The following is a 24,539-nucleotide window of genomic DNA, read 5'->3' on the forward strand; positions in this document are numbered from 1 at the left end:
TTTGGATGGATAAACAGTTTCTTGAATAAAATGCCTTTGCAGAATTCCTGTGATGAGGTAAACTTGGGGGTTTGTTTTGAAATGCATAAGGCTCATGTAAGCACGCTAATTTGGCTTTTGGGAAAAGCAGGAACTTGCCATTCTATGGGGAATAAATATCTTAACAGAGTAAGGAAAATCAGACAGGGCCGGCACTTAGTGCCGTACTGCATATGCTCAGCCCTGCCTTGTTTAGCGTGAAGATGACTTACTCTGCAAGAGTGGAGGGTTGCTGATGTCAGACATATAAGATGGTTAGTGCTTTTGTAAATACTGATCTAAATAAATATAGGAAAATAGAAATCAAAATTTATTCTATAAATATAAATAATAAATAACACAGGCCTGACCCCATTTGCCTTTTTAAAGAAATGACTCTCTAAGAAAGTGACTTCTATCTGTTTTCTCATTTCTTTTCATTTGACTAATCTTAATGTGCTGACTGAAGCATCTGACAATGCCTGAAGCATTGCTCTGAAAATCGTATCTTTTATTTGTGTTAGTTTCCTTCCGGTTCCAGCAGTCCAAACCCAAGAATTTAAAGAAAGTGGAATTCACGTCCACTTCTGAAACAAGGAAGTACTTTCTTGAAACATTGCAAGGGACCTTAACAAGTTTGTCTGTGCAGATACCTTTGAGTAGAACAAAATTCTAAGTTGGTGCACAGATAACATCACTGGCTTAAATCTGTTCTTCGGTGATTACTTTATGGTTATATTTTAGCAATGTTCCTGAAAAGGCAACAGCAAGTCGCAGCTGTCTAGAATTTTCAGAGGCCTAATGAAATTAGATCCCAGGTCCTGGCAGAGGTCAGCAGTATTTGGAAACTAGACTTCCTGAAGCATATTTGAAAATTTCATCCCTAGGAAAAGGCAGCAATATCCAACAAAACCGTTATTGGAGACTGTTTTTGTACTATTCCAACAATTTTGATTTGGTTCCATCTTTTACCCTGCAGGATGATGTGCTGAATCTGTGAAGTGTTTAGATGCATTTGAATGCTGCTTCTTATATTTAATTTTATAGGAGAATTACTGAGCAATAAAGTGTTTCGAAAGGCACATCAGAGCACACAGGTTTTCCTTAGTTCACATCTGTTGGTAGCCTCAAGCGCTGGACCTTTCCAGTGGAATTTTTCTTTTCCTGGAGGGTTGGGGATGGCACAGCTTTTGTTTCCTTGCCTTTTTCTTGATATTGTGTAACTACTTGAAGGAAATAAAACCACAGTAATTGACATGCTGCTAAATAGGTGAGAGAGAGGACTTTAATGTCAGTCAGAGCCTATGTGTGTTTAATAATATGGTGCCCCAGGTAAGGAATAAACTTAGACACTTCTTAGGGGTATAAAAATTGAAGAGATAGAAAGGAACTTGATTTGTTAATGCTTAGACTGATGCCTAAAGAGATGTTATTAAACACTGAAAAAAACCCAGTGCAGTAGTAGAGAGGAAGAGGAGAAATAGAGGGTTTTCTTTGAGAACAGAACAAGAACTCAAAACAGAGTGTTGGAGGAACTGAAAGTGATCGGTAGCTCTGCATTTATATTTAGATGAGGTTCCAACATTTGGGTGAACTTTGGTTCAGCTTAATCCTTATTTGTGAACAAGGTTCGTCTGCCAGCAGCATTTTGTTCCAGCAGAAACCATATACGTAACAAACATATTGTGTGAATATATTTTTGTCCAACCTTGCTCTTTGTTTGCCATGAACCCTGCCAGCCCCCAGAATAGCGGGGGTTAGTAAGGATGAGCCAAGTAAGCCCAGCATCTAGCTTTAAACAATTTAGAATCGTCAGACTGGGGGGAAGTACTGTGCCACACGAGGCATGCCTTTGTAAAAATGGCAGTAACTGCTAGTATTAGTTACTCGTATTAGTTATTGCTAAGAGGCTGGAAGGACAAAATTGGGTGAGGTACAGCCTATTTAAAGATGGAGATTAAATTCGTGGTGCCTCATGTTTCAGACATGCCCGAGGACCCTTCACTGTATGTAACTAGTAACCATCCGTCTGGTGATGTTATTGCATTATAGTAGGATAAGTATCATGCTAACAACACCGAAAAAACCCTGATTAACCAAGCTATTTGTTGCCTGCTTAAAAGCATGCATTTTGTGCATACTAAAAAAAACCAAAGGCAACGCTCATTCCTAGCCAGTCCTGAGGGATATCAGTGATACTTGTTCTTTCTGAATGTAACTACTATAAGCTGAAGTTTTATCAGTCATTAGAGAGCATATTACTTTTTTTTTTTCCTCAGAATCACTAAATTTTTCAAAAACTTGCATGAGCCATTACACAGTTCTGCTATATGTAAGAAATTGTCAGACTTGCAAAGCAACAATGCAAAATACCTAGATCATGGCTTCCTTTGCAGTTTATTAATGGACTCTAGCATTAATTGTCTTAGCAGAAATACCCAGTGGCTAGCATTCTACTATTTCAAAGTATTCCTGACAAAATGTCATTGCCCAGGGTATAAGGCTGCGCTTCTCCTCAGCAGATAATGGCACACAATCTAACAATTTTTGTGAAGCGCATACTGCAGCTTGAGTTGGTGAAACATCACAAGTACGAGCCTTCTATCATCCAGTTAGTTGCTGACTGCACTAATGGAAGGGGCCAACAACATGTTCGTCCGCCAAACAAAGAAACAAAGAGGCTGGCCTGTAAGATTGCGCTTCCATAGAAATGATTGCAGTGGCCAGCCCTTAGCTGGTGCTGGGTAGGCGTAGTAGTGACAGGGCAATCATTCTCTGCACGCGTCCATAGTTAGTTTTGGGAGTTAATGGCTTCTTCTCTCAGAATTTCACAGGAACTCCGGACTGGTTTTCTTTCTGCATTTAAAGAATTTGAAACACCTTAAAACTTTACTGACAGTCCCTTGGCTGGGATCCTATCCAATAAATTGTTTCTAGTAATCTCTTGAGAGTGGGCGGACTCGTAAAATAATACCGTACTGATATTTGACAAATACATAATGTCAGAGAAGAACAACCCTGGGCAATCATATAAAATCTCTAAACGCTCCAAGATGTCACCCCATAATCAGCAAAAGGCTTTTTCACTTCCTGGTGTACTTGTGTTTGGGACTGTTGACTGTCGTACCACAGAAGGCTCCTCTCCACACGAATCACGTCAGCGTGCTTGACTGTACTACTCTGGCCAAGGAGTAGTATTCTCTACTCCTTGGCCAATTCTTGGCCAAAAGAGGCCAATTCTTACGCTAGTTCAGACCATTTGACTTTCAAGTGCAACCTCTGAACTTCCAGTGTTTTGCTGAGTTTTTGTTTTGGTTTGGGTTTTTTGTCAGTTGTTTTATTTAATAATGTACCATTGCTTAATAGGTCAAGGATTATATCAGGGCGTGAAATATCTCTCCTTATTAAAAAGGAAAACAAGCCAAAAAAAAGCAAACATGATCATCTGTTGATTCCACCTCATGTCCCTATTGATTCCATGTCAGATGTAAACCTTCTTGATCCTAAACTCCATTTCTGTTCCTGTCCGATGTCTGCAAACATTCCTCCTCACCGTGAGATAGTGCCATGCTTCAGGAAATAGATTTGTTTGGGAAACCGAAACCCTCCTGAAGCAGACTGGGAGCTGCAAGCCATGCAATGTTCTAGATTTTATTTGTCTGATTTGTTAATGTGAAACATGCTTCATAAAATATCTTGGTCATAATATTTGACTTGTGTTCTGAAAATTTGGGGAGCTGATAGCTGTTGCTTCACTAATAACAAAAGCTTTGTTAAAAAAAAATCAAAATTGCAACAATTCTCAAAAAAATAATTATTGGAAATACTGCCTGAGTGCAGAAAATGTGCTACTGATGCAGGGGTAGTAGGAGAATATCGCAGTTGCAATTGGGCATGACTGCCGCCTGCAGTAGTTCTCTGGAAGATTTTTCTCTGTGGTCATTTGGCCAAACACAGATGCATCAAAGCAGACTTTAACTGCGTTCTAGAAAATCTCCAGTTGTGATTATAACTGGATATGTCATGCTGTTAAATATTGGGTAAGCCTCTTCAACTTTAAACATCTTCCCAAATTACAGGGGCAGGAAGAGTTTAACAGTAACGCCCCAGTTCCTGCGTGAGTTATCTTTGTGTGTAGGTGGTGAAGGCCCCCAGCACGCAGAGCGCTGCTGGTCTGGAGCATCGCTCAGCCTTTGCCTTCTGGCAAGGATGTAGCCTGGCCAGAGGTGTGAAGAGAGGACAGTCTGAGCAACGTCACTCTCCTGTGGCCAATGATAAGCATTCTACGTGTTTCTCTTGAATGGAACCAAGGTCAGGAGGTCTGTTTTCTCCCTAAATTGAAGAAATATGTTGAAACCTGATGTGCGGAATCAGCTAATGCTTCATGCCATCTCTTTGTCTGGCAAACTGAAACTGGATGGAGCAAAGATGCTCCTGGGATACTAACTGGCTGTCATCTTTTCTGCCGCTATGTTAACTGATGAGATCTGAGTCTGGACCAGAAACAAAGTGCATACAACTCATGACCTCTTGTTCCTTGCTGGGAGAAAACAGCCCGAGGCAATGTTGGCAGAGCTGACGCTGGGAAAGATGTAGAACAGAGCTCCAGCTGCTTTGCTGCTGCACATGCTGCTTCCACAATCCGCATTTCAGCCCCTTCGTAGCTCTCATGGGAGACTGCAATAGGAGTGACGATGGGGCATCTTTCCCGCCGGTGCAGATGGTGGGGTGGGCAGAGCTGGTGCAGCTGAGACGGGGCTGGGCAGGGTGCGCTGACTGCGAGTCCAACTGCATAGGAGTCATTTAGATAAACTGCCGTATCATTGAAAATGAAGAGAATGTAATTGAAAAATGCAATCGCGTGTCTGTAATTGTTGCTTAGTTCTCAGAGATAGTATTTCTTTTTTAAATATAGCTTGCTGATGATCAGGGATTGGTGTTGATGACAACTGTTGCCATGCCAGTATTTAGTAAGCAAAATGAGACTGTAAGTACTCAGAATATTTCTGTCATGTGATAAATGGGTGATGGCAGTGAAGTTGCTTCAGAGACCTAATAAGATTTTAGCCTACCCTAAAATTTTTTCCTCTCTTCTTATTATTTTGTCTGCAGTTAGTATCCCTTTGTTAGCATAAAAATGTGGACAAATAATCTCAAATAACTATACTGTAGAAATCATAGTAAAATAACGAAACCCTATGTCTAAGAGTACATCTCAGGTGATGCTAAGCCTTAGGGTTTTCTTATTTCTGTATTATATTTTTACGGAAAATAACCTATATCCTTTTCTTCTTTGCATTGATATGCTTCTATATCATAGACTCAAAATTTAATTAGTCATATGTATATTATGTATAGATCTGTTTATCTTTACTAATTTAACAGGTTATTAGAAAATTACATGACTTTCCCCTTAATGGTTGATCTTTCTCTTTTGTTTATCAAATGGCAGGAGAAATTGGGAAAGAAGGGAGTAACATATTTTTAACAGTAGTTTTTCATTTAAAAACTATTTTGCATGAGGAAGTTTTCTATTGAGGCACTCAGCTACCAACAGTTCGCATGCCTTTTCTATGTGGATTGCAGATAAAGTAGAATGAAGCAATTTTATCGATTAAGTGATTATTTGATCAGATGAGTCCTACCAGCCTCTGCTTTCCCCACTTTTTTAATAATTTGTCTGTTATCTGTTCACTTCTGCAGAGCAGCCGCAATGTGAAATGAGCGGTGAGAATGTTCGTTATTATTGTGGTTCCAACTACGTCTTTTACTGTTCTTTTCAGAGATCTAAAGGGATTCTTCTGGGAGTCGTTGGCACAGATGTTCCCGTTAAAGAGCTTTTAAAAACTATTCCAAAATACAAGGTAATACACAAATGATACTATTTCCTTTACACGTGATATAATATAACATAATTTATTCAGCATGTTAATGTTGTTTATACTGATATAGCTCCATTATTTCACTCATTTTCATCAGGAATTTTCGCTCTGTATAGTCCGATGGCTAAATGTCATTGGTCTTGAGATCAAGTGCAGGTTTTAATGCCAGAATTAATATAGGGCTTGATTGTCACATTTTTGCAGGTCACAGTGTGCTCAGTATCAGTATTGTCCATAATGAAATCAATGAAATTATTCAACCCCACAAAATAACCAGGAATTCATACAGAAAATTTGCATAACTTTGTATGGAAATTGTATTAAAATCTATCTTTAACATGGCTTTAGTTCCTGCCTAACCAGACTCATGGTTTCTTCTCTCCTAACCAGTATTTGCTAGACATTTCCCTCTACTTAGTTTTCCAAAGTCAGACAACTCTACTATAAAATTCTTAAAAAATAATTATCATAAAAGTTTCAAAATTTGATGCATGTCTCCTATCACGAAATGTTTTGTAACTCAGTAAAAGTAAGCTTCAGGCAAATGCAAAGATTTAATTACTTTTCATTTAAATTTGATGCAATGCATTGGTATTTCACTACTTCTTTAGGTCTGAAGTGCTCTACTAGAGTGCTGTTTTATTCACAAATGAAAATTAAACGAATGTTTTCCAGTTAGTTCCTAGCAGAATCTTTCTGCAAGACAAACGAACACATAACACAAAGCCGTACACGGCCTTTACTAAAGAGGCCAGCTATTGGAATAGCTACATTTTGTCACGTACCTGTACTGACCATAAACGCGTATGTCATACGTCCCTCTTAATTGGCTGCCACGCTCTCATTTACTGATTTCTAAGAGGGTGGAAGGATAAGGTGACGTGTGAGTGCCTTTGTATATTCCTGTATGTCTCTGTAGATAATTCTAGTTAGGAGGAATAAAGATCCTACTAGTGATTTTAATTCTAATTTGAATACATTAGCAATTACCAAATGATTTGGTAGATCAATATGCAATAACTGGAAAGTTTAAATTAAATGAGAATTTGATAAAAATAATGCATAAAATACTGGCAGTAATGTTGATAATGTGTATGGGAGTAATTTCCTGGGGCCTGGGTCCCACTAGGCGATGGATGCTATGCAAACAGAGACCCCGAAGGCTGTCCCAACTGGAAACGCCTTTGCAGACTATGGGAAGAGGCAGCAGGTGACCACAGACCGAAACCAGAACACAGCGAACGGAGTCATTGCTGGTCAGGACAAATAACAAAGAACAGTCTCAGCACAGCAACCACCAGAGTTAGTGAACTTCTGTGGATGCAAAAGTACAGACTCAGTAGAAGGTAGAAGAGAAAGGAGCAAAACTGGTTCCTTTGCAAAATTTGGAGCAATGGAGAACGATCTTCGGAGCAGCCTTCTAAGGAGCTATGGGTAGACCAAGTTTCACTTGTAATGAGAAGGAAGAACAATGTTGTAGTAACTGCAGAAATGAAAGCCTGGCTGTGCACGGCTGGGTAGAAAAGACCATATCACAGTGATGTTACTCCAAAGCCACGTGTAAAGTCTGGACGTAGTCTGGATGCAAGAACCCAGAGAGCGCGTGGGGGCTGACTAACAGATACTGCAGCAGAGTTAGAGCCATTCAGAAAAGAAGATGATAGGCAGGGAAATTTCTGGTTTTGTCATATGGTCTTATATTTTTTAAGACTTAGTTTTCTATGGAAGTAATATACGATCCACTTTCTGAATATTAGACTTTTTATTTGAAGGTATGTTTGATATTACAGGATGTAATGCAAGAGAGGATTATTACGGGAGGCAGCGGTATCATGCAATACACTTAGGTTAGCGAAATCACCGGAGTGATAACTTCCAGTCTCACATACCATAAACATTTCTGAACAGTAAAAAGACCATGCAATTGCAAGTGCATAATCACCCCCGGGACCCACTCCTGTAGAGGCAGCATGTGAAATAAAATTCACACAGGGATATAAAATGATTGGTTGGAAATAGAATTCTGCTGACCTGGAATTCTCTCAGCTTGGATGAGGTGGATTTTATGCCGAGGAAGATGAATAATAACAATGAGCTGTTTTCAGCAGTCGTTATCTAGACTAAACTTCCCCAGATGTCAGTGGCAGGTTCTGCTGAATAAGGTAGGGTTGGATTTAGTAATACTTAGTTTTCATGTGGCATTTTACGGCATTTAGAAAAAGTTTTTTGTTTCTGAATCTGTCATTTAGAGACAGAGTTCAAGGTTTAAAATGGCAATGCTGCTGTAAGTGGTAGGATCTCTCAAATCAAAGCATTTTAAGTGCAGAGAGCGTGCAGTTTCACATACTGCACAACACACAATAAAATTCTACCCTTGGAATCTGGGTATGCTTCAAATAGGCAAATATTTTTTTCCACTGAAGCGTACCACCCACATTTGTTTCCTTACCTGACTTCCATTGCTTGGGTGTCGTTCTGCAGTTACCAACACAGACAGTGATACTTGAGATCTGATATGTAGCCAGCGGCTAGTTCACTTGTCGTACCAGAATAAGTAAAATACGTCCCCTGTTATTATTTTGTTTATCTCTCCTTTATGAAGAGATGCCAAGAACATATCACCTTCTGTTACTTCCACTGAAGTTTATTGCTTTAGGAAAATGGCTAATTTGTGAAAGTGTCTTCTATATGGCAGATACAGTTGGCCATACACAGTCATTCACAGAGAGACACGGTATGAATCGATCTGGTATGTTTTCTCTATGACCTTGCCGTAATATCACACTCTGGTTTATATTTCCAGAAAATCACAGAAGCCAACAGACTTGCTGTCCTTCTTGTGTCTTAGAAACGGTTCTGACTTAGCCTTGCTCACGTTGCTTGATGCCAGACAAATTCCTAAGGGCCCGCTTCAGCAAAGCGTTTAGGAATGTATTGAAGTAAAATAAAAAGGTTGTTAGTGGTGAGAAATGTAAAGCAATTGCCAAAGCGAGATGTCTGGGGTTTGGTTTTGGTTTTTTGTTTGTTTGTTTGGGGTTTTTTTAATACCTCAGTGCATCAGCATGCTTAAATAAAGGTGTATGGGATGTTATATTACGTCACTTCAGAACTGAAAAAAAATGGATACTCTTTGCGTGGTAAAAGTTACCTACTGAAGCTGCAGAAAGAGTCTACGTTAGCAGCAAGTTTATGCTAAGAAGGGGTGTTTGAATGACCACGTGAATGATTTGAAGGCACATTTATTGCATTCGGTGGGTGCAATCAACTGTGTAACAGCCATATAGTTAAAAGACTAGTATTGTTATTTAAATAAGTCCAGTGCTAAATTTGACTACCTATACCGTTAGGCCTCATAAAGCATTTCATTGCTCTCAAATGATCTCCCATAGTTCCACTTGGTACAAATATGTAAACTACATGAGTTTCTTTAATAGAAATATGCCTTCTTCTGTGGCTCCAGATGACCTAACAGAGAAGTAAAATACCTTTACGACTGGTGGATGTAAATACCACGTATGGCAGGCCACTGCTCGCTCGCTGTAACTGTACACTCACCACTGATGTAGATGATGCTGTTACAGCATCGCTGGAGCGACTGCGGGGGGCTGAGCCTAGCCGCTCCCGGGTACACGTGAATTTGCTAAATTCTGGTATCCCTTTGCTTTGGCACATTGTATGGTGTCTCACGTATACGCGTACATCGAATTCGCTCTAAAGCACATAGAAATAGGTGCCCTAGGTAGCAAAGTGTGTGTGACGTCTGTAAATCGGGCTATACGCTGAACTCATCACGACGACAGGTTCTCATTTTCACAAAATGTCAAGGATCAGAGCTTTGCATATGTTAAATGAAATACCGTGTGGATGAGGGTTGTGAATGCCAGCTTTAAGCCCTTGATAACTAAATTATTGCCTGATTTTTTTGTTTAAGAATATACTCAAGACCATGCTAATTAGTATTTCTTTCTCATTTACTCTTACAGTTAGGTATTCATGGATACGCTTTTGCAATTACGAACAATGGATATATTTTGACTCATCCAGAACTTAGGCCTTTGGTAAGAATACTATTTACTGATCTATTTTTATCTAGCTATATATGTCACGTTTGTTTTTCTTTCAGTGTGAATAATGTAATATTCATTAAAAATTAAATACAACAGACCAGTTACTTATATTGCTTTAAAACATATAATTCTTGGTAAATTTACGTCTGGAAGCAAAGGCTAGCATGAAAAAAAATAAAGGAAAATAAATATACAAGTTGTTTCTGCAAAAGATGCAGGCCTCCATTACTGCAAAATGGCAAAGCCAAAAATTGCTATAATTATGTTCATTTTACATTGAAATGGAATGCTGGATTTGCTATGTAATAACCCCTGTTTGTCATGGTAAAGCGGTTAAGCTAATTTAATATATGTGCAGAAATTTCAATAAAGCATATTCTTAAGCAAAACAGGGGACAGGGGATTTTTGTGCTAAAAGAGAAATAGCAGCAAATTTTACCTTTAGTTTCCCGTATCATCTTGTTTGCATTAATCACAGAAAGAAAAATAGAAGTGCCTGTTACGCAAATGTTTATCAACTTAACACCCCAGGGGACCGGTACATTGGCGATGGCACGGTGGTTTCGGACAGCACTTGCCGGTGTTCCGTCACTGGCGGCTCTTTGCAGAGCACCGGTATGACCGATTCCGGGGCTGTGTACGCGTGGATGCCATATGTATTTCCCATGCAGACACTTCAAGTGATGTCCGATTTCAACAATGTTTTAGTAGAAAACAGAAATAGTTTTTGGATGGATAATTTCATATAAAAATAAAATCATTGAAAAGCATGATTTATTGAGTCATTAGCATATCTGCTCTTTCCATTCAGGAAAAGAATTTGTCTTTCCAAGATTTGGGCTACAAATCACACAATTAACATTTGTATTTGCACTTACTGTTTCCCCACTTATTTTTCAAGTGGAGTAGAGCTTATGAAAAGTTCAATAGGGAGACTCCCATGTGTGAATGGAAAAACATTTTCTCAGTAACTTCACTGTAAAACAGGCGTACAATCTAATGACAGAGCAGGCAGTATCGTGGACGGAGTTTTAGAATAAATGCTTTAATTGTCATTTTTCTTCTAAGAATATCACCCGTGATTCTGCATGGTAGAATTTTTCACAGCTGTGGAAAGGAAGACAATACCTGTAGAGAATTTGGCAAATCACTGATCAACAAGGAAAATAATTCTCAGAAATGGCTCTTGCAAATTAATCTTTTTTTTTTTTTTTTTACCATTCTGGTGGTGAGTCACTAACGCTATGTATCCCGGTATAGCCAGCTCAGACCCTGCTCAGTTAAGGTAACATGCTCCACGGACTTTTTTTTTTTTTTTTCACCTCCACAGCCCCCACAGATGATGTCTCATAATGATGAATTTGTATCTTCTCATTTTATGGGAAGCAGGAGCTCTGCTAGCCAAATATGTAAATATTAGGGAGTCAAAACCTTCCAGCCTCAGTAGAAGCAGTTTACCGTTAGGGAAGACAGAAAGCTCTAAATGGGTACTGGAGCATTTCACCTCTCAGGCAAAACGTGTTTTGTCTCTAGGAGATGGTACGTACTTGTCAGGTGTTTAAGTACAGCGCTCGGGAGATTGAGTCACCTCGCCTAGACCCTCCCGTCCAGAATCCCATTGCCAGCAGTATCCAGCAGGAGACTGTTCCTGAGGAAGATGCAGGAACTGGTTAGAGGATGTGGAAAATCTCACAGCACTCAGTGTAACTTCTCACAGTTTCAGATAGGCTGCTGCCTATAAACATTTCATTTTGATATTTTAACATTAAGACTTATTATAGTGGATACTTCTGTTATCCGTATGAACTTATTCATTTTTCTCAACTTCCCACACTAATGATTTTCCAAATTGTAACCATTTTACGCAGGGGTTTTTTTTTAATTTTTTATTTTGAGTTTTTATTTTGAATTCAATTTTGATATTTCATGAGAAGTAGATTTTATATTATGAATGTGAAAAGCAGGAGCTCCTGATTTATTTTTTTTTCTTTTCAATTTGTTACTTTTTGTAATAATACGTGATCGTTATCTCATTGAATCTTCTCATCACAGTAAGCAACCAATATTTTCAGTCTTGCTGTAATTTTTTTCTACTCCTGCCTTTCTGCATTTTGGCTTTTTGTTGTCGCGTTCTCTGTATTTTTCTGACCTCTTATTTGTCATCCAGTCTCCGTGTTCCTCCCTTTTCTGCCCGCGATTGCCTGCTGGGCTGTATTTGGTAACCGTAGCAGAGAAGAGGCGGCCCCAGGGCTGTACGAACCTCTTCAGAGCACCTGGATTACAGACTAAAGTCTCCTCTGCTGCATCTTCGCTGCCTTCTTACCTCAGCCAGCTCGTCCCTGGCAAGTGACTACTTGTAACTTTGCCTTTATCTCACATCCAGCCGCATCATAGACATAACCTCAAAATTGCTCTAAAGAGCCAAAGTTACAAGGAAACTGATTCAATTTAAAATTTACCTGTCATAGCATTCTGTATATACATATATTTGCTATTTTCTTTATTTTGCTATGTTAATTATCCTCAGTGGTTAAAATGCTGAAATACGTGTTGTTCTGCTTTAATGTAAGCTTTTTATATTAAACCTTTTTTTTTTCTTTTTTCTGTGTGAGATGCCAGTGTGGTGAGAAGTTATCTTCAAAATTTTTTGTTGTTGCACAGGAAAGTGCGATAGGAGATTGGGTGTAGTTCGTGATCGGCCACTACCTTCACAATCTTTTTCCTTATCTGTGTATGTATTAAAATCCACGGGATTTTTCCAACATCCCACTCTGTACTGGATATAAATGCAGTGTTTTTTATGGCATTCTCCAGTTTTCATAATACTAAAATCATGCCTTTGTCTTGATTCCTAAAAATGCTTTTGAAACCCTCAAGCGTCCCAGGTACATCCGACAGCCTGTATTTGCCAGCCATCGGAATATGTATTTGAAAGTTCCTTATCTACATCGCAGAGTTTACAGCACGTGCATTCGCTGTACTGTCCCTTTTTTTTTCTGGCAAATTACTTCCTTCAAAAATATTAGTATTTATTCATGACCGATTAGATATTTTAATAAACAGGAGGCCATGAAAATCAGGAACAGCGGAGAGCTTTAAGGTAGACTGACGAAGGGTGTTATCCTCTTTCCTTATTTCTTCTGTGGTGGCATGTTTTAGTGAGGCAAAAGTGGTTTTCTGTTCCTGGCCCCAGTGTACATCTTGAAGGTACTTATTTCCTTACCTTATACGACAGTCTGTCTCTCTCAAATCAAAATGTTGGGCAGTGGCCCGTAAGCTGTCAGCTGCGGGGAGCTCATTGTGATATATTCATGGTCTGTTCACTCCAGTTTTTGGGAAGAATCATTTTTACCTCTGGGTTCTGTCAGTAGCGTGTAGTGGGAGACTTCTGTGGACTTCAGTGGAGTTTTGGAGAGCGAAGTGATTGCTGGCCGGGGCTCTTACATTAATATTGCAGGCCAAACCCTGATACCGTTGTACTTAGTGGCAAAACTGCATGAAATTTGTGACAGCAAGTATGTGAAAACAGGCGTGTAGGACTAGAGTTAGTTCGCCAAAGATACTATCTAAAAGTAAAATTATTTGGGTGAGTTAGAGTTTACGTTCAAGTTACGTTCATTACTGACTCGATCCGCGCTGGTTTGTGTCGCTGTTAGATTTTCCTATGGCGATGGAAAGCTGGGATATTACTAGGCTCCTGAGTTGCTAACCCCAGCGGCCGTATCTGTTAGTTCCGAACCTGACGTACCGCTTCTGAAGGAATCGTCTTAGGGGACGCGGAGCAGGCAGGCGGGAGAGCAACTGGTCGCTGGGGAAGAGTGCTTCCGGTTGTGCCCGATTTTCATCGCCTGCTGCCCAGTCTATTTAGTCATGAAGCTGGCGGCATTGGTTTTTTTGTTTGTTTTTTTCTTTTTCTCTGTTGATTATCCTGTTGGGTTTATGTTTAAAAATGCGATTTTTTCTTTTTTTTTTTAATTTTTTTTTTTTCCCTCGGAGATTCCCTCTTTTGCTGTTTTTTTGGGGGTTTTTTTTGGGTTTTTTTTGAATAAATTTAGGTTGGGCAGCTGGCGGGGGAGTCGCTGAAGGAGGGATGATGAGGAAGGTACTTGCAGAAGTTTATGGCAGCATCCTCCGCCGGCATCCGCGGAGCCGGGAGGCGCGGAGGGCGGAGTGGGCGGGTACCCGCGGATGCCGGCGGAACCCTGGACACGCAACATCCCGCCATGCGGTGGCGCCCCAGCACCGCGACACTCCGCGACATCCCGCGGTCCAAACCGCGGGGTTAGAATCCAGAAACTCATCTCCGGTGGGATTTTAATTATTAAAAAAAAAAAAAAAAAAAAAAAAGGCTTTCGGACTTTTTTTTTTTTTTTTAAATTGCATTCGAAATGTTTTTCCCCATTATATCCTTTTTAGGGTGTGTGTTTCCTTTTACACACTTATACCCTTTTTAGGGTGCATTTCCTATGCAAAATACTCCATTGGTAACTCAAGGAACTATACCTGATGGTAATGATGTTTCGAAATTTGTTTTTAAAAAAATATTGCTGTATCAGAATGCTCCTTGATTATCAAAATGCTGCATTTTGATTAAAAAGTCTGCATTTTCACAGAATAGTGTTTTGTTTTCCACGAGAGAATACTTTACTTTCCATGAGAGCATGTTGCAAATTGCGTGATGTAGTTTTGAATTGTATGTTTAGTTTGAAACCACGACTTACTGTTTAGAAAAAAAAAAATAAAATGAATCGCTTGGGAGTTCAAAAGTGAATTTTCAGATTTTCAAGGCAGCAACTTGGCTCCTGAGGCTCCTCACATACGCTTGAAAAGCGCGTACGAGGACAAAGTTTTTCTCAGAGGCAGTTATGTCAGATTATTTGCTTGCTTCTCAGTACCCTGCCAGCACTTGCAGTGCGCTAGGTGTTACTCCATTGAATTTTAAAAAGCAAAATACGGTATGATGATGTTACGGTTTGCCAAAGAAATGAGCTTACTGAATGTAAAGGAAGAGTAGTAAACAAGCCATATGTACTTTTTACATACGTTTAAAAGCAACCACCGTATTAATTCCCATAACTGTCACCGTGCAATCTGTTAAATGTAGGTGCCAGAGGAAAACTGCTTTCTTAGGAAAGTGTAGTGGGATTACAGAGAAATTAAGGAATGCCACTGAACAATCAGTGTCTGCCACAGACAGATTGACACCTTTGTGAATTTTATCTGGTGTTAGGGGTTTTACGGTTGCTCTCAAGCCTAATATTTGGGTGGTTCTTAATGAATAATAGCAAGATTGCTAGAAGATTTTGTGAAGTCTGTGGCTTTTTTGATTTACAGTTGGCAGTGGAATTTGTATTTTTGTTTGGGGACTAAAGAGGGATTTTCTTTTTTTGGTAATTATTAGGTTCAATTAGGGTACTTGAAGTTCCTGAACAAGGAGCTCAAGTTCCTTAATTAAAGAAAATATGCATTTAAAGACAAATGGAATGAAATTGCATCTTCTATTCATATTCTGGATTTTTTTGATAAATGTAAGATTAGAAATGTGTTATGACTTAGGAATTAGTCTAATAACATCCATGATGACTGAGAATTTTGTAATATTTCTGAGTTTAAATCAAAACGCTCCGTTTCTCTGAATAGATCGAGGCATATATTTGAACTCTCAGTGTAAGCTCTGGAAGGCTGGTAATGGTCATTTTTTGAATGGTTATACGTGAATGCTCTTTTTACCACTGTAAAGCAATTCAGTTGATAACTTGCTTTCTTTAAAATGATGCACATTTTTGTTTAATCTCATCGGTCTTAATAGGGAAAGTTATACATAGAAATCAAAGCCCGTGTATCCGTCACAACCCCCTCACTGAAATATGTGGATGGTTTAGCTGCCTGAGTAAGTCACCATTTTAAACTTAAAATGTTGGCTGTCCCGATACATCGTATTAAGGTAAAGGACCTGCAGTATTTAAAGATTGCTAGAACAGTATTAAGTCTTTTGTAGCTGTAAATTCTGGGAAAATTTGTTTCTCCTAATATAGAAAAACAGAGAAACCCAAGTCTCGGGGGAGACATTAATGCCCCACTTAAGCAGTGTTAGCCTTTCATAAGCAGCAAATCTCAGTTCTCTCTGGGGAGTCCCGCCTGGAACGTAAGATAACCTACACTTACCCTTGCTTTATTCAGCAACTCCATAAAACTCTACAGCTGTAGCTGACAGCAGAATATTTAAAAGATTTGAACAGTGTAAATGCCTCACGTTCATTTAAATAACTGAAGAATTCAATCACTTGAATGCCAATGATTATTCCTGTTGCAGTTTACATTTCAAAAAAGACAGCCCATCTGAATCCCTGTGAGAGCATTAAATTGCTATCTAATTAGAAGTGCAAAATTACATATATTTAAAAGATAATTAAAGGTTTGAAGGCTGTTGAATAACTGGTTGTACATATAAATGAATCACAGAAAATTTGTTAGCAATATGTGAAGCTTTCTTTTATTCTTTGCTTTCAGCTTTGAAGTTAGGTATAACTGAGCTCATGGGTTTAAGTCTGGTAGTATTAAGATAAAGGCAGATGTTTTTAATTATTTCTACTCAAACCCCAAATAATTATAAGCAGCTGCCAGTTTTACATAATCCCAAATGATAAGGTCCTGAGAATGCAAATAAAATCCTAAATGGAGGAGTTGTTTTTTTCAGTGGAGCAAATCACAGACATGTCGCGTTGCTAATCAGCTGCGATCCACCTGAAGAAGCGAGCTCAGCCCACGTCCTCTCTGTCCAGCCTGGAGATGTGGGACTAAAGCTGGGTTTTGTATTTCCCTTTATCTCACCCTGTGTATTTCCATGGTTTTTTTATCAATCTAAACATTACTGCACCATTTGCACTGCAAATTCTTGTTATGAGTGTAAGTAGAGGGGGTAATTTAAATACTCGTGGCATGAGAATTTTCTTCTTCTATTACTTCGCTAGACGGTTCTTCTGTGTACATGGTACATCTAATTGTTCCTACTTTTTGTCTGCCTGGAAACTTAGAATTGCATTATTCTCCCTAGCAAATGACATGGCTCCTGTCATCAGCTTTTCTCTGCAGTGTTTCTGCAAATTTTATAGTGTGACAGTTTTTCACTGCCATCTGACATGAAAAATCAGTCCAAAATAACTGGGTTTTGCTGCCAACCATAACCTAGGGACTTCTGGATTAACATCGTAAATAGTAAGCTTGTCATGAAAGTCTCTTTTTGGAAAGGGAAGTTGTTCTTCCTATTCTCCTCAGAAAACCAAGATGTGACCTTTTTAAATCTTAAAATAAGGAGCTTCCTATAGAAAGCAACTTTGGTTTTTGACTGGACACCTGTGAGTGTTCTACAAATTCAAGAGTAAGTGCAGATCAATAAAAGATCATTTGTGGTTGCAAACTAGATACAAATCATGAAATAAAAGTATCACAAAAGACAGATCAGGATCACGTGAGCAGGAAAAAAGATTCCAAATGAAATAAAGAGCTGAAAGGCCAAGCAGTAGTGATTTGCATTGAGAAAGGGTGCTGCTTCACAGGTATTCCCAGGCAGAATGTTTTGGAGCTACGTAGGACATGACGAATGAAAGCTCAGTCACGGCGGGTGACAGGTGAAGCAGTGAAGGGAAATTTTCACTGGTTTTTTGTTTTTTAAAAAGTCAGAGTATGAATCGGTCTACTGAAGTGATCCCTTCCCCTGTCTTCCCACGACCTTCCTCTGTCGTGGAAAGACGTTATCTGGACTTTGTCCCGTAGCGTTTAAACTCTGAACGTTTTATGGTAGAAGTATTATTTTGTTAATGGACTAATGTTGGAAGGACTTAATCCATAAGTAAAGGAATTTGCAATTCGGAATTAATACAGTCCTTGCCGAAAAGTAGGAAGGAAGTGCCCCCTCCCCTTCCTTTCTGTGCACGTCTGCGTAGCAGAGGGACGTGGCTCTTTCTGAGCCACGCTCGGAGACGTACGCCCCTTTGGAGCCAGGGGAGGAGGCAGCAACATACTCCTGCCTTATTCTATGCAAAGGGCAAAGGTGCCACATTTGAAGGACTGGTGGCAGAAACGGCTGATTCTGCTCCAGAAGCTGGCGTAATCCGAGCTTTCTCCTTGCAGGGTCCCTCAAGGAGGAGCAGTGTGACTCGGCAGCAGTTTGTGCGGGGCTGGCTGGGAAGGGTCTCGGTACCAGCCCTTGCGTTGGCCGCGTAAAGTCAGGTTCAATGCAGTTTCCACTCAAACAGCTGCAGTCTTTGCATTGTGTCACTCAGAGCTACACTAGACAGTAAGTGGTAACGTTAGTGTCCCGGCTCTTAGAGAAGGGAGGTCCCTGAATAACTGGCTGGCCCGGGGGCATTGCAATAATGACAGTGTATTCAGTCTGTGTCTGTTTACTTAAAACTATATGGAAAAGTGTGTAATTTTACTTAATGACACTTTTCCTCCGATATTTGTTCATTCGACCTTTCCTATCGAACTTTGTAGACAAGAATACCTTTGCAAGATGGCTTAATGTAAGTTACAGTTACACGTGCAACTGGATTGTGTATTGTATTATGTAGAATTCAAGCCCAGCAAAACATGTTTGCCTATGTTTAAGTTTGTCTCTTCTGAACAACAACAAAAAAGGGACAGTTCTCAAATCCTGTTTAGATTAATGCATTATCCTGACTTTGAAGTACTAATCAAAAAAGGTGAAACTTAATTGATTGATGCTACGTTTATTAGTTCCTGATTCCTTGCTTTTGTATGTAGGATAGTAGTTTGGCAAGGAAGAGCTTTCCCTTGAAATTATTTCACCTCTCTGGCTTTTGGTTGTTGATTAGTAGATGCTTCCTTGCTATAATATTTTCTCATGGATGATTCCACAAGTGTGGCTAAGCAAGTTCATAAAATCTATTGATGCTTCCAAAGCTGCTGTCACAGCAGCTCACTCTCTCCTACCTCCCCGTTATCCAGATGGAGCACGCCTGAGAAATTCCAGTCACCTTAGACCCAAGGCTTGCAGCTGTTAAGATGTAGCTTGCTGCCCCCGTGGTCAGATGGCTGCACTCTGACTCTATAAACACGTGGCAGGTCACACTCAATGAAGATGGTATGGGACTGCCTGTGTTTTAAAAAAAAAAAAATTAAAAAAAATCAAAGCAAAGCATTTAATAATGGCACATGTAAATGGTTGTATACGGGGTGGTGAAAAAATGTGATTCAGTCTTTAAACAGTACACGTCGCATGTTGTTTGAATCATCCGGTGCTGGAAGAGTTTGGCCGGGCCTCACGTAAAAGATCCCGAGGAAGATAAAGCTCATTCTGATTATTAAACAAAATAATTTCCTGTGTTCTTTCCACAAACAAAAATATGTTGGAGCTATCATGTAGTGTTGAGCAGAGTAAAAGATTCTTCAATTGCAGTCCAGATATTAAAAATCTTTCAGTATCTTTTTTTTTTTCTCCCAAGGGGTGAGCTACTGTATAATATCACCACACATTTTGTACTGGCCAAAGTAGATTAACAGTTTAAATCCAGCTCTTTGTCTCATGCACTTAAATCAGAGTAATTTGGTAGAGCTCCTAGTTTCTATCTTTCCCAGTGGGTCCCTTAATAATTTGTTTCAACGCTTTGTAGTAATCTTGCAGATGGGTTTGGCTTCAGCCTTCAAGCAGTATTTTATACTTCACCCAGGAGTCTCAGAGACAAAACGTTAGATTAGGTTTGCTACCAGAGAAAAAGATATAGATGGATGCCATTTTTAAAAGCTGGTGAATTGCTTCCATGTCCACGAATAACTTTTAGTAAGAAATTAGTTAAGCAATAAGGCTAGAAAGAAGCTAGAGAAGAATGGCCAATTGAACAGTAGTGTCATGAAGTATTTTAGACTTGATCCACTTGCGTTTATGTTTTAGGCCCTACTTACGTAAGCATAAAGATATGTAAATTTACTGCTGTGAATAAGGTAGTATCTCCAAGAAGATTATATTTATAAGCAAAATTACCAAGATGTACAAACAATTGCTATTTTTTGGTATCTGTTCCTTGCTGGAAGTTGGGTTTTGTTTTTTGTGCCATCCTTTTTTGAACTGTAACATAAATCTACTCCTCACATATTGGATTCCTGTGTAGGCAATTAAACAGTAGCCCCTAAAGTGTGAGAGCTGAATGAGGGGTTAGGCGTCTCAATACTTTATTAGTTCCTGTCCTAAATGTGCTTAAGAACTGCGCTTTTGGTTCCTTTGAGTGCTTATAGAGCCTAATCCTTGCTTGGCTTTGCTGCTGCTTACCTGAATTTTTTAGACGTGAACGCTTCCAATTCTGGCTTTGCTGCAGAACTATGAATGCTTTATCCAGCTCTTCATTTGATTTGGTTTGGATTTTGTTTTTGCTCTTTGAGTGCAAGGTGTGGAATCTAGATGATTAACATAAATGCAAACCCCATAATCAGTATGATGGAAGTGGTTTGCCTTATGTTTGAAGCATACTTCTGCTGTCAGACACACAACATCAACTCCATTGTCGTACGTAAGGGTTTGCACATGTGTCTGAGAATGCAGCACAGCCCAGAAGCTCTTCCACATCTGTGGGTGAGGATGTAATTAAACATTGGAACCAGTACAGGAGCCGTTTGCTCTACTCAAATGATCCCAGCTAACTTCTATGTAACACTTTTCAGCTCTCAGTATTTCAGAGCTTGACTATAACCATTTCGATACTAGAATGACTAAATCAGATCAAAGATTTGCTTGGGTAATTGGTGCAGCCACGGAGAGTAGATTAAAGGTAATGTTGATATAGCTGCAGCTATGATGGAAGGTCTGCAAAATACAGCTGCAAAAATCAAGCCTTGCTAATGAACTGGATGTTATCCTCTCATATTTTATTCTTGTGAGGTTTAACTATATCAGCTGCAAATTTTGTCCTTTGCTATATGGGTATAGTTCTCTCTCTGGCTATCAGAGCTGTCATGTAGCAAGAATTAATCGTAGCACTGAGCTGCGTGAATTCACAGTCTAGTGTAGAAGCACGTGCTGAAAGCAGACATTCTTTACGTCTCGCCACGCATTGGCCCAGAAGTAGATAACCTTGTTGTTACAAGAATGGTGGCTTCTAGCAGAGGAGCAAAAAAAGCACATGAAAGTACTCTTCAATTGCGTCTGCATGAATTCTCAGAACTTAGACTAAGAGTTACACCAACAGAGTTGCTAGGATTTTTTGTTATTCAAAAGAAGAATGAGAATTGATTCAGGATTTTGTCCCATGTAGTTTCCCAAAAGAATTATTTGTAGCAATAATTGGAGTATCCAAGCTATTACAAGCAAAATTAAGGAGGCTCCGTGAAGCCTGTGCTAGAAGAAAACGGTGCTGCAAGTATCTCAAAATCTCTCTGTGATTGTGATACAGTAGTCAATATTTTTAAAAACTTGCTGTTCTTCAGGAAGATTTTGTCATGCCTATTTTTAAATACTGTGGTCTACAAAAGCAACTGTGGGATTCACGTGAGAATCTTTTAATTTAGAGAGGAAAAAGTCAGGATAGGAATAACCTTCTAAATGCCCAGAGAGCAAGCTTTTTTCTTCGGCCTCGCTAGTCTCACTGAATGGGATTGAAGGTTCCTGCACCACTGGCCCCAGTGATGAATTGGCTGTGGCGAGCACTGACAGCTTTGGTTTATGGTATGGTTGGTCCTGCCCTGAGGGAGGAGAATCAGCTGTATGTACTGCCTTACAGCTACCTCTTCTCTCCTTCTGTGACGCTGGTGTTGGGGAGTCACAAAAGCAATTTGGGGATTTTTCACAATGTCCCAGTGTCTCCTCTCATACTTCATAGCAAGACTTGAGGGTTTCCCTCCCCCTTATCTGTATCATACGAGGTAAGAGACCAGATTTCACATTATGCTGATCCTCTCCCAGATTCAATTTTTTTCAAATATATTCTCATAATTTTTCTTAAGCAGTTCTTTATTCACGGATCTTCCTAAATACTTTTTACTTCTTCCATCAAGCAAGGTTTTTGTTCTTACACTGGTAGGCTCTCTGATTTCGAATGTTCAGCAGAGGGCAGGATTTCCTACGTTATAAACACCTCGATGTCAAATGAATTTGTCACTAGGATGTTTATTTTAAATGTGCAATTTACAGTGTAACAGCGACTAGTGATAAAAAACCCTATAAATTAGCATTATTAGTATATTACTTTTCCCCCATGAAGTTGTAGATAAAATGTAGTATCAGCAAATGTTAACACCATACTTCACAAGACTTGCATCTTATCTTGTTTAAAGAGAAATGGGTAAACATCTTGTTGATAAGATTATAGTAAATATAACTTCCCGTACAGCTGAAAGAGCTAGCTTGAAACACCGAACATAAACTACAAGTTCAAGGTCTCATGTATTTTCCATATGGGGAGAAGAAGGTAGAACTGCGGAGTTTGATTTCCCAGCGTGTCCGTCAAGAAAAGGTTTGTATCATGGCAAGAGACCATGCAAATAATCACGTGTGACGTCGGGTTTTAGTTCCCAGGCAACGTGTGTGCAGCAATATGGCACGCTTTGTATGAATTAAGCTACCTACTGTTATGTGTATTGCATACAATTAGGATGCGTCCAGCAGATTTTTAAAATCTTTTGATACAAAATCGTTGTGCAAATAAACCAGCATGTGCTAAATATTTCACCCTTTTTATGCCAGTATGAAGAGGGGAAGAAACGAAGAAAGCCCAACTACAGTAGTGTGGATCTTTCTGAGGTCGAGTGGGAAGACAGAGATGATGTGGTAAGTGATGTGTTTTAAAACCCTGTCAGAAGACATTGTTGCACCCACCACTGGACCTGGAAACCGTTTAAGCAGTCATTAGAGAGGCCGTCTGGCTGCTCTCAGCAAGCAAAGGACAGTAGCCCCTTTACTTCATTTAGAATTTTATAACTGTTTTGTATTGATTCTTCCTTACGTATGCATATACCCCAAACACAGACTCTTTGTACCTTTGGTAAAAGTCATCACCCTTGCATTCTCCAGGCATCCCACTCTGTGTTTTTGCTGGATAGCAAATATAGTGCTAGAGAAGGGAATAGAATATCTCATAAGGGCTGGCCCGACAACTGCTGAAACTCAGAAATGAAGGAAGGAGTTTGACTTGTCTCCGTGAGATCCCTCTTTCCTTAATGGGAGTAACGAGAGCTCTTTTCCTTAATGTACAAAATCAAAAAACATCAGATGAATAAACAAAATGGGATTCTTTGACCTCTGTTCAAAGCACAGATTCACTCCAAACTCCTAATTTCAGACATATGGGTGGCTGCAGAAGCGTGCGTTCTCTGTCTATCAGCTGTTATGCACACAATCCTTTCGTTAAACTCATTTTTCAGTGCTCTATCGACTCTGTAGTTCTCTCTTTATCTTATTCTTTCTTACCTTGCAGGCTTAGCCTTTTCTGCAGTACTGTATCAAAAGCTTTCCTTATGTCCATGGCTTAACCTTTGCCTGGTCTTTCTGTTACTTCCTCAATAAATCTGATTTGTTAGGCATGATTCGTTTTGTGTGAATCTGTGCTGACTGTCCTTAATTAAATCGTAACTTTCCAGGTGTTCCCCTTTCTGTCCTGTAATTTAGTTTTTCCCATAAGTTCCCTACTGCCAAAGTCACGACTGCATGTCTCTATTTTTCATAGATGTCTCCTCGATCCCTTCTCAAATATCAGCACTGTGTTAGCTTCTCTCAAGTCCTTCATACCTCTACTTTTCCAGAGAGGTTTTGAATGTATCCACTGAAGGTTCCCATATTTACTTTGTCATGTCCTTCCGAAATCTGGGATGGATCACGTACAGCTGTCCCTGGAGTCTTGTCAGTCTTCAGATGTACTAATTTCTTGATCCCTGTTCTGACATAAGTCTATATTTTCTTTCTCCCTTAAAAAATATATATCTTGCATTCCTCCCTCTCTCCACCCGCTTTGTGAACAGTGAAACAGTTCGTTTCTGTTTTAAGCAATGTCTGTTTCATCAGGTGATAGATTGTCCTCATCCTCTCCGAGGAGCCCATCTTACTTCCCCATTTAAAGTTTTCTGTTGGAGTGTACGCTCCAACTTTTTTTCACGTTTCTTGTATAGCTTTGTGCAGTTTTCGATGCCTGCTCTACTCAAGGCTTCCTCATTAGATTTTCATATTCTGTAGCAGCCTTCTGCAATCTTGGCAATCACTTGGACTTCATGTTTTATACCTTGCCTTTTCTCTTCTCCTTGACCACATATTACTCAACCAGTTCCTCTGCAAATGACCTTTTAAGATTTCCTTTCTCCTTTCAAATGTTATTGCTGTAGTTAAGTACAGCTTTTAAACCTTCACGAATTTTTTTTTCTTGTTATTTCTCTTCAGTTTGTGTTGGGTTTTTTCCCCCTTTTTATTTCTTCCAGTACTTTCTCTGCTTCATTTTTACAGTTTTAATCCCCTATTTTTAATCATATCTTAGTTAGAAATTCAGTGGTTCAGTTAATGTAACGCTGAGCTATTTCTGTGATATTGGAAATTAAGTTTTACTGATAACTGAGATTATATCTGAATACACATGAA

General features: G+C 39.4%; 1 protein-coding gene across 1 annotated transcript in view; it reads left to right on the forward strand.

Annotated features, from left to right (window-relative positions):
• CACNA2D3 (calcium voltage-gated channel auxiliary subunit alpha2delta 3) overlaps positions 1–24,539 on the forward strand; it is a 457,404-nt gene that overhangs the window by 328,545 nt on the left and 104,320 nt on the right. Inside the window, exons 14-17 of the mRNA XM_054215897.1 lie at positions 4,934–5,005; positions 5,802–5,882; positions 9,884–9,958; positions 22,662–22,745. Of these exons, the coding sequence (XP_054071872.1) occupies positions 4,934–5,005; positions 5,802–5,882; positions 9,884–9,958; positions 22,662–22,745 (312 nt within the window). The remainder of the gene's footprint in view (positions 1–4,933; positions 5,006–5,801; positions 5,883–9,883; positions 9,959–22,661; positions 22,746–24,539) is intronic.

The sequence above is a fragment of the Rissa tridactyla genome, chromosome 10 (genome assembly GCF_028500815.1).
Source record: "Rissa tridactyla isolate bRisTri1 chromosome 10, bRisTri1.patW.cur.20221130, whole genome shotgun sequence".
NCBI lineage: Eukaryota > Metazoa > Chordata > Aves > Charadriiformes > Laridae > Rissa > Rissa tridactyla.